This window comes from Pollachius pollachius (assembly GCF_949987615.1).
Source record: "Pollachius pollachius genome assembly, chromosome: 12".
Taxonomy (NCBI): domain Eukaryota; kingdom Metazoa; phylum Chordata; class Actinopteri; order Gadiformes; family Gadidae; genus Pollachius; species Pollachius pollachius.
In genome coordinates, this window is record NC_136945.1 from 13,734,903 (window position 1) to 13,745,421 (window position 10,519).

At 46.8% G+C, this 10,519-nt stretch overlaps 1 protein-coding gene across 1 annotated transcript in view; it reads left to right on the forward strand.

Annotated features, from left to right (window-relative positions):
- quob (quattro b) overlaps positions 1-10,519 on the forward strand; it is a 29,375-nt gene that overhangs the window by 16,559 nt on the left and 2,297 nt on the right. Inside the window, exons 6-21 of the mRNA XM_079748773.1 lie at positions 1,362-1,455; positions 2,279-2,365; positions 2,486-2,602; positions 3,027-3,125; positions 3,337-3,485; positions 4,004-4,142; positions 4,486-4,605; positions 5,130-5,327; positions 5,901-6,994; positions 7,316-7,565; positions 7,778-7,867; positions 8,161-8,385; positions 8,601-8,771; positions 9,427-9,604; positions 9,781-9,897; positions 10,238-10,450. Coding sequence (XP_079604899.1) covers positions 1,362-1,455; positions 2,279-2,365; positions 2,486-2,602; positions 3,027-3,125; positions 3,337-3,485; positions 4,004-4,142; positions 4,486-4,605; positions 5,130-5,327; positions 5,901-6,994; positions 7,316-7,565; positions 7,778-7,867; positions 8,161-8,385; positions 8,601-8,771; positions 9,427-9,604; positions 9,781-9,897; positions 10,238-10,450 — 3,341 coding nt within the window. The remainder of the gene's footprint in view (positions 1-1,361; positions 1,456-2,278; positions 2,366-2,485; positions 2,603-3,026; positions 3,126-3,336; positions 3,486-4,003; positions 4,143-4,485; positions 4,606-5,129; positions 5,328-5,900; positions 6,995-7,315; positions 7,566-7,777; positions 7,868-8,160; positions 8,386-8,600; positions 8,772-9,426; positions 9,605-9,780; positions 9,898-10,237; positions 10,451-10,519) is intronic.

Below are 10,519 nucleotides of genomic sequence, written 5' to 3' on the forward strand. Positions count from 1 at the left end.
CCTCCTAATACTGTATTAAAGGCCCAGAATGTGGGACTTTCCTTTTTTTCTAGAGGAGATTCATTGCCTTCATTGCCGCCCCAATTTGACAGTTTTAAAGCACTATCTTATTATCAATACAGTCAAATCCAATCTAGATGCGCCAAATACAATTTCATCCACATTCTATCAGTGCATTGTCAAAGCTATGTTAACCCCCTAAAAATCCACTACGATACACTTTTACAGCACCTTGCATTGCAAGTGCAAATGCAAGGTGCTGTAAAAGGGAGCTCCTAACCATGTGAAGGACCTTACTCACTTCAAGGTGCCATAACAATAAACCCCAATTGGCAGTCTTCTTCCCACCGTGGTTACAGCCCGTCCTCCCCACAATAACATGAGCTGGCTGTAGGCCGCAGCCACGCAGTCTGCCAACTATCTGGTATGTGACGCCCCGCTAGACATTTCACGTTGGGACTCACGCACTGGTAACCCAACACCAGGCCATTAAGAAGGGTGTGTGAAATTGTCTGAGTGAAATTTGGAGGAGTGGAAGAGGATAGTGTGTCTCTGTGTGTGTGAGTGACCCTAGTGTGTGTATAGTGTGTATGCGTGGACGTGTGTATGTGTGTTTGTGTGTTTGCATGTGCCTGCATGTGTGTGTGTATGAGGGTGTTTTTGTGTGTGTGTGTGTGTGAGTGTGTGTTTGGTTTTGTGTCTGCGTGTTTCCATGTGTCTGTGTGTGATTGTGTTTTTGTGTCTGCGTGTTTGCATGTCTGTGTGTGATTGTGTGTGTGTGCATGCATGTGTCTGCGTGTGTCTGTGTGTGTGTGAGTGGGTTTTTGTGTCTGCGTGTGTGCAGGTGTCTGCCTGTGATTGTGTGTGTGTGCATGCATGTGTCTGCTTGTGGACATGTGTCTGTGTGTGTGAGTGTGTTTGCGTTTGTGTGTGCGTACTGGCCTGCATGTGTGTGTGTGTGTGTGTGTGTGTTTTTGTGTTTGTGTGTGAGTGTGTGTGTGGTTTTGTGTCTGCAGGTGTGCATGTGTCTCTAGTATTGTGTATGTGTGTGCGTGTTTGTGTCTGCGTGAGTGCATGTGTGCGTGTGAGTGCATGTGTCTGTGTATGTGCATGCATGTGTCTGCGTGTGTGAATGGGTTTGTGTGTGTGTGAGTGTGTCCGTGTCTGTGTGCGTTTGTGTTTGTCTGCGTGTGTGCATGTGTCTGTGTGTGAGTAAGTCAGCATTTCAGAAAGCGAGCAGGGAGAGACATGACCTGTGAAGGAGCTGAGAGAGGCTAAAAGCCTCTTGATCAGATAAGGGCTCCTGTGACGAAGTGAACGCGTGCCATCATGCTCGCTAACACGCTTCCACTCGTACCCAGGAAAGAAGTCCGAGATTTGGGCATGACACTTGTGATCGACGCCAGGAAGAGGCCACCTCCACCGCTCCTCTACAAAGCCCTGTTGATGGCCCAGGTTAGAAAAATTCACCCTCTCTCTCTCACACACTCTCTCCCTTTGTCTCTCGCTTTCGCTCTGTCAGTCTCACTCTCTCTGTCTGTCTATCTCTCTCTGTCTCTCTGTCTCTCACTCTCTCTGTCTCTCTTTATCTGCCTCTTTGTCTCTCTTTGTCTTTAACACTCTGTCTCTCTCTCGCTATGTCCGTCTGTCTCTCTGTTTCTTTTTCTATGGCTCTCTTCTGTCTCTCTCTCTCTCTGCCCCTTTAAGTACACAAACACACAGGCACACACACACACACACACACACACACACACACGCAAGCACATAATCAGGCACACACGCGCACACAAACAGAAAGAAAGAAAAACAATGGTTACAACTTTTCTGGCATGGGGAGGTTTCGTAGTGCCACAAGGGGGAGCCAACAATCAGCCATATTTATTTGAGCAGACTTTTATACAAAGTGACCTAAGGGGTAGGTCGCGGTGAGGGCTTGTACATCAACACGTCACATCACATCGGCCTACATTTTGGAAGCATGTAGGAATAGTAATGTTAGGTTGGTATAATGCTTTCTCAATAATTGTTAGGGAATAAGTTATGACAATTTTTGTTATACTGCTACAGCGTTTCTAATGCCAAACATGGCAAAACTAAGTTCTCATTCGCCTATGTTACAGTATAATAATGTTGAGTTAGGATTTCATAGTACCGCAACTCCATGGAGTTCTTCAATATGGAGGAGTATCGTCCACGAAAAATTAAAAGAAAACAATACATAAAATGTATGTTTTCTCATGCATGTCTTGCTAATCCAACCCCTTGGTTCATGTGGCAGGAGCAAGCTCTCCACGCAGTCCATAGTATTCTGATACTAGTGGATAAAGACACCGTCCCCCGCCCTGAGAGACAGCCGGGATTACAGGTGGGGAAAACAAATTCATAGCATTACCTTTTTCATATTTGTAGCACATTTACATTTTATTCTTCTTCTCACTGCATATTGATTAATACTTTTTTCCTTGTCTTTGTCTATGTGTGTCAGATGGATGTGGTGACCTCTTTAAAAGCACTCAACAAGATAGTGGAGGCTCCCCAGTTGACCTCTGACCTGGGCGGGACCTTTGCCTACAGCCATACCGATTGGCTACAGCTCCACCAGGTGTCAAATCCGCTTTCAAGATTGGGGAAGGAAGATTGGGAAATCATTTGTCAATGACTCACCAAGCAATGTAGCTTATGATTTGTTAGCCTCAGTTTCCTTGGAAGGCATGTGGAAACCACTCTTTCAGGACAAGTCCATAGAGAAATACTCTTTCGAGATTTAAGAAATTAAGTAACACACAAGTTCCTACACCGCCCTTACCCTAACCCTAACCGTATTCAATAGTTGAGTGAAGCAAGGATCAGCCCGGTGAAATGAATTTTAGGTACAATGTTTACCGAACAGTTAGTCATAGAATATAAATGGCATGTTGCTCATACATCAGGGAATGTGTAAATCGTTCTGCTGTCAAGTATATCCATAGAACATATTTTCCTTCCCCTCCATTTGACTAACCTGCTCTGAACCTACTTTATCCCAGAGGCTGGTGTCCTTCACGACTGACCTGCAAGGGGCTGACAGTTTGCTTCAAAAGGCCATCAAGAAAGTTGATGAAACCAAAACTATGGACACCGCACAGGTACGTTTCCAAGCTTACCATGTCTAGTTTGTTACCTTCACTAATGGGACTTATGCCTTACATTATGTATGTGTGTGTGTGTGTGCGTGTGTGTGTGTGTGTGTGTTTGTGTGTGGGTGTGTGTGTGTGTGTGTGTGTGTGTGTGTGTGTGTGTGTGTGTGTGTGTGTGTGTGTGTGTGTGTGTGTGTGCACGTGGGCGTGTGTCCTGCAGGAGGTGCAACAATGCATACAGGAACAGAGAACCTCAATGAAGGAAGTGCTGGAAAACAGCCGGCTGGTCTCTCTGCAGAGAGAAGGAGGAGCCATCCTTGCCCGATTCAGGAGAGAAGACCTCCGCTTCCAGCAGTCAGATGACAGCAGGTACACAGACCACCCATCATGCACACCAACACACTCAACATGAACATGTCTGCACTGACGGATTAGACAGTTTGTAGGTGATTTTGGAATTTAAAAAATCCACGTTTGCATTGTTTGCATTGACAAAGTTCCTTTCAGAGAGAGGGAGAGGGGCGTTGTTTTCCAAAGCACATGCTTGAATGAATTTAGGGTGTCGGTTCATGTCAGGGGAGTGGGGGGGAGGGGGGGGCAAGCTGGATTGTGTTTCAGATTCAGATTGATTATTTGTCACATACTGTACATACAATCCAGTGAAATGTTAACAGTCGGCTCCATGCTATAACACAGCTGCGCTAGAGATTCAGGTATACATTCCAAAAGGGTAAACCAGGCGCTGATAAGGATGCCGTCCGGGGCGCTGGTTCCCAAAGACATAGCAAGCCACCAGCGGGCCATTGATAGCATTCACACTGTAAAGCTTAAACATCATACAACCACATAACCATGATGTTGCTGCTGTTGTGCTCCTGCCCATCCAGAGATGCAGTGGAGGCCGTCACCAGCCTGTACAACCAGTTGGAGGAGAAGCTCCATACTTTGGTGATGCGCTCGAACGAGTCGCTGCAGCACCTGCAGCATCTCTTCAGGCTACGGGAAGTGGAGGGCCACATCAACGCGGTACTTGTGGGGGTTATGGACCGTCGCACTTTTCACACTTTTACTTTTACAAGTGTTCTATGGGGCAGTGTAGTAGTTTGTCTGTCTTGACTTACAGTCAAAAGGTCCTTAGTTCGATTACTGGATGCCCAATCTGTGGTGATCTTTGGGCAAGCAGTCTAACCCCGAACTGCTCCCGAATGACGTGCATGTGTATTCACTTTATGCGGTTTTGCAAAACAATATCTACCAACTGACTAAATAGAAGTATTCAAGAAGGCCCTTGATCATTTGAGTCAAGCAATGAACCGTATGTATTGTACACAAGTTTTTTGTTAATAATTTCTCCCTGTGTGTGTTGTAGGCTGGGATATGGTTCAATAGGGAAGGGGAACAGACGTTAAAGGACAACACAACACTAGACACCCTGAAGGACTCTGAGACGGCCCTGCAGCACCTCAACGCCTTCCTCACACAGGCCATGGTAGAGATACTCAATATAGAATACATTATATAGAATATGTTATATAGCATACGATATATAGAATACAATTAAGAAAACATTATATAGCATTCATTATATAGCATTCATAATATAGCATACATTATATAGAATACCTTATATAAAACACATTCTATAGCATACATTACATAGAATACATTATGTAGAATACATTATATAAAACACATTATAAAGCATACATTATATATGGTGTTGGCTCAACAATATGTTGTTAGTATCTTCATGAAAAAAAACTTGTGTATTTTCTTCAAACATGGGTGACATGCAGCTGAGAAATGCGGTGTAGTGTATTGTTGCTGTTCTTAAAATGATTACAATAAACTATATAATCCCAGATGGTAAATGTGGGTCTCACATCAAAAGTACAGGACAGTAATAAGTACATAAAAAATATACGGTAAATCATTGTGTTCTTCAAGTCTATATAAGAAGGAGCAGGGAGCAAATGCGATCTGATCTATCTACTGTATGCCTGTATCTCATAGGAGAAGAAGCAGGCAGCGATGGCTCTCATGCTGGAGGCGCAGAACATTGTGGACACCAGCACCCCCAGCCCGGCCACGGTCGTGTTTCGGACCGTGGTCAGCACTTTCAAATCCAACATGGACGACCTTCTACTTCGGGCGGAGCCAAAGCGCAAGGAGCTTGACGTCCTCACGCAACTGCACCGCTTCTGTGAACAGGTTGGTGGACAACACGGACCACATTGAAGAGGCAATGCCCCGTGCTGCTTTGTGAACTGGAACAACATGTCGATTTTCACGGTTAGCGGGTGGCAGGCAGGCAGGTAGGACCCAATAGCAGACAATAGATAATTTATTAGCGCAAAAGGCAAGGAACACCGAGAACACATCCAGAACATTAACATGATCCGACAAGGAACAAAGGAAAAGTAAGGGCTTAAATAACAAACACAGGGCACGCAACGAGGAACAGTTGAAACACATTAGGGGAGGGAGCACTAGTCACACTGGAGGGAAACTTGACAGGACATGGGGAGAAACAAGACCGAGGTACCAAAGTAAAACGGGAAACACAGGAAAACACACCAAAACAAGACAAGGAAACAGACCATGTAGATATTGGAATGTTTTTGCTTTGGCTCCCACCCAGACATATTAGTATGCTTCCAAATCTCTGCATTCAATCAATTCAATGTCTGCTGCCTTCAAAAGTTGAAAGAGTCTCTCCCCTCTCCCGACTCCCGACTCTCTCTCTCTCTCTCTCTCTCTCTCTCTCTCTCTCTCTCTCTCTAGGCCTCGGCTATGGCTGAAGAATGCGTTCCTTATCTGGAGCAGGTAGAGGGGGAGTGTTACCTCACTGAGGCCACTCGAAGCACACTCAATAAATATGAGGAGAGATTATCTGCAGAATTATCCTCCCCGCACTTCCAGGCTGTGAAAACACAGGCCCTCGCCCTCGGCCCCAGGGCCTCCGGGGTGCTCCGGGCGTGGAATGCTGCCTGGGTCCAATGCCAGAAAATCAGGCAGCGTCTGGGGGAGAGAGGGAAGATGAAGTGTGTCCCTGACAACCAGAACCAGGCGGTTCCAGCCACCGCCTCCCAAGGGGAGCTGGGGGTGCAGGAGCGGAAGGAGGAGGAGAGCAAGGGTGAAGAAGAGGAGATGGAGGACGTGGAGAAGAGGAGAAAATTGGGGGAGGCTAGAGGCCTTCTGACCCGGGGGTCACCAACCTATTCTACAGAGGTCAATAACCCAGACGGGGACCAGGGGAGGGTGAAGAAGAAGAAGAAGAAGGGCTGCGAGGGTGAGCATGGAGGAAAGGCGTGCGCCGCCCAGTGTCCTTACCCCCAGTCGACCCCTGATCCATGCCCGGGGCTCCCGGGCGCGGCGGTGAAGGATGAGGTCGTGACGGGCGCTGTGAGTCGTCTGAGCGGGGCGTTGCCAGGGTGTCACGTAGCAAACAGACGGAGGCAGAAGGAGCACCACAGCGACATGGATCTGAGGAGGGTGGACTCCTTCGGTCAGGGGGAAGAGTCGCCCAGTCACCAGGGGCTGGGGCGGTCTCTAAGCGAGGGCTCGTGCGTGAACCCCAGTCTGACATCTTTCCCCAGCCCCCCCTCCCCTTTTGATGCCGGGATCAACGTCCAAATGAGGAGACAGACTCTGGGTCCCAGTGTGCTGCCGTTGCACACTTCCACATCTATTGCTTCTCATCATAGTTTTTGTTTAGGGGACTTGCGCGTTGAGTCAGATAGTGAGGGTAAAGGAGGAAGGGGTTGTTCTCCACCTAAGACAGACCCCATGGTCGCGCCTCAAAACCCGCTGGAACCAAGTGGCCGGACGGAACCCCTGACTGGCCCCACCGCAGAGCAAATGACCAACAAACTTTTGTGAGTATTTGATGTGTTTTTTGCTTACAAGATAAATAAAGTTGGATTATGCCAATATCTACTTTCGAGTCAAGTGGCTGCATAATTCATCACACTATTTGTGTTACGGGGACCACCTTCCTACTAAACCCTCAAAAGTTCAGTAGGACTTCAAAGGGGAATATTAAGCGTTTTTCAAAGGAAATTTGGCAGAAATTCTGAAGCCCCGCTGGACGTTGACCAGACCTAATCCTGAGCAAACAGGACCCTCAGAGCCCCCCTCTCACGGGCCTCTCTCTCTCTCTCTCTCTCTCTCTCTCTCTCTCTCTCCGTCCCTAACAGGAAGCTGCGGAAGATCCTTGAGGAGCTGCTGTGCACCGAGAGGGAGTACGTGCGAGCACTGGGCTACGTGGGGGAGCACTACTTCCCCGAGCTGGAGCGGGCCGACGTGCCCCAGGACCTACGGGGCCAGAGGGGGGTCATCTTCGGGAACCTGGAGAAGCTGCACGACTTCCACCGCCACACCTTCCTCAGGGAGCTGGAGGGCTGCGCCGAGGATCCCCTGCGTGTGGGCCGCTGCTTCTTGCGACACGTAAAGAACCCACAACAGATCAGATAATAACGTTTAATATAAGAATAATGTGGGTGATTATATAATTTAAAAGGGTTCATAATACTTTTTTGGATTCTAAAATATACATCAGAAAAGTGTAGCATTAGGTTACAGTAGTATGGTGGTATGCACAGCAGTCGTCTGTGTCAATGGAACTATAATATAATTTTTTTTCCCCCCTCTGATTTCAGAGAGAGAACTTTGCTTTGTATGCGCTGTACAGCAAGAACAAACCCCGTTCTGACGCTCTGCTGGTCCACCGTGGCCAGGACTTCTTCAAGGTAAGAACAACCAATCACCATGGATCAGTCCTCCTCGGCAAATCCCATCTGCCAGCCAAACATGTAAGATGGACAAATAGATTGACTCTACACAAAATAGATTGTGTAGAGTAGACTATACTGCTCCGATGTATTGTATTATATATATCCTTATAAGAAATTTGAATACTGCTACATCTATATATGCCTCTCCAATCTATCATCAGTGCTCATAATCTTCCTCCTTGCTCTTCTCTGATTGCTGGAAATGACCACTGCTGGGGAATAATCAAAATAACTGTTCAACCCCTCAGCAAAAGCAGCTGGAGCTGGGGGACAAGATGGACCTGTGGTCGTACCTGCTGAAGCCCGTGCAGAGGATCAGCAAGTACAGCCTGCTGCTGCAGGACGTGGCCATGGAGTGTGGCCCGGGACACGCCCGTGAGAGGGCGGAGCTCTCCGCCGCCCTGGAGGTCATCCACTTCCAGCTTCGCCATGGCAACGACCTGCTGGCCATGGACGATATCCACAGCTGTGATGTGAGGAGACCATGAGAAGTGCCTTTTTTTGTTAAAGGGAACTAAAAGGGAGTGTAAGGGTGGGGTGGAAGGGATGTGTGAAAACCACAGATGTTCAATGGAAGCTGCGGTTTTCTTCTGAATTGTGACTGTTGAATGTTGAATCATGTTGAATTATGCTTTGATTGTGTTTCTAGTTTTATCGCACAACACAACTTATATTCCTACTCTCGTAGGTGAACTTGAAGGAACAGGGGCAGCTGATTCGGCAGGATGAGTTCCTGGTGACTTTCCGGAAGAAGAAATGTTTCCGGCATGTTTTTCTCTTCCGAGACCTCCTCCTCTTTAGCAAGACGAAGAAAACGGGTGTGGGGAACGATGTGTACATCTACAAGCAGTCCTTTAAGGTGAAAACCTTGACTCATTCGCCTACTTGCAACATGTTTCCACATGTTTAACTTCTTAAGAAACGGTATGAGACATTTACATCTGATGAAACTCAGATGCTAACATTGAGGTTTTTATATGTTTCGACCATACAAGCCTGACCTAACTTTTAAGACGGTTAGTTTAAGTTCTCCTTATTTAAGGGCGGTTGGGACATGCCAGTTCAAACTTGCCAGTTTAAATGCATGACTGAGTTGTCTTTTCTGATCAATTTGATTGATGGTACAACGGCACAACCCACGCTTTAGACCATTCCAGTATTTTCCCCACTGATGACAAGATATAACACACATCCATGTTTATTGCTCTACCATGTTTCCATATTCATCCTCCGGCCATCATTTGAACTTGAAAGACTTTTCCAAACTTCCATCTGCCTTGACAAAACATTTCTATAGAATCAAACTTGTTCACACTCCTACACAGGGGATATTTATCAATAATTTCCATTCACCTTTAGAAGATAAGAATTCTCCTCATGTGTGGGATAAGTGTAAATGAATCACTTGCCATATCTACAGTAAATATTGAAGTCCTTAGAAGTGATGAAGATAGCATAGTGTGTAGCCCAGACATATGCATTTTCCATATTCTTTTGTGCAACTTTCTCCTTAGACGTCAGACCTTGGCATGACCCATAACAGTGGCTGCAGCGGCCTGTGTTTCGAGATCTGGTTCCGACGGAGGAAGAGCCAGGACACCTACACCCTCCAGGCCACCTGCAGGGAGGTGAAGGAGGCCTGGACCAAGGACCTCACACGCATCCTCTGGGAACAGGCGCTACATAACAGAGGTATGGTCACACCGACCCGCACACATGCACATGCACACGCACACACACAATGTATAACAGAAGTGAGGAGGAGGTGAACATAATGTTGGACAGCAGGATACAAAATTTGAGTCTGAAAGAAAACTTCAAGATTGAACAAGTCCATCTTAGATTCAAATTTGTTCTTCTGTCTCCAGAGTTGCGTATGCAGGAGAGGGTGTTCATGGGTATTGGAAACAAGCGTTTTATGGACATCCTGCCCAGCGATGCAGCCATCAACAACAGAGCCATCAATTATGTATGGATGGGAAGAGGTAAAACACTTCTACTATTTAGCCATTTTGCAGACACTTTTATCAGAAGCGACTGTCATTAAAGCACAATACCGGTCACGATGATCAAAACATCGTAGATGTCTCTCCTGGCTTCGCTAATGCATCCGCTGACAATATTATTTGTTTTATGATCTGCTCCCTGCATCCATGGCAGGCGCCATGCAAAAGGCTCTCAAGGAGAATCTGCACAATAAAGTGATTTTGAGAAAATATATCCGTAGTGGATGTTTGAGTGAAGGCAAGAGAGACGGTTACGATTGTTTCCTCAAAGACCAATATTGCTATCTGACCTTAGATTGTGCTTACTTGCCCTTTCCAGAAATCAAGGAGGTAGCTTCTGCTAGCCAATCCGGTTCACGTGACGGATTACCTTTTGTGCGGCCAGAATCTTTTGGCTCAGAGAGAAGTCTGTGTTCCTCCTCCTCCTCCTCGATCAGCTCCCTATCCCCAGTGGGTTACCTCGGTGGCTCGAAGCAGAGCAGGCTGGAAGGGCCTTCTGGAGCCCTGAAAGAGGCTGACCTGGATCACAACAGTAAGAAAACTGTTTACTGATTGAGACAGAGGGTATAAGCCAACAGCAAAGCAGGTACCCCAAAGGATG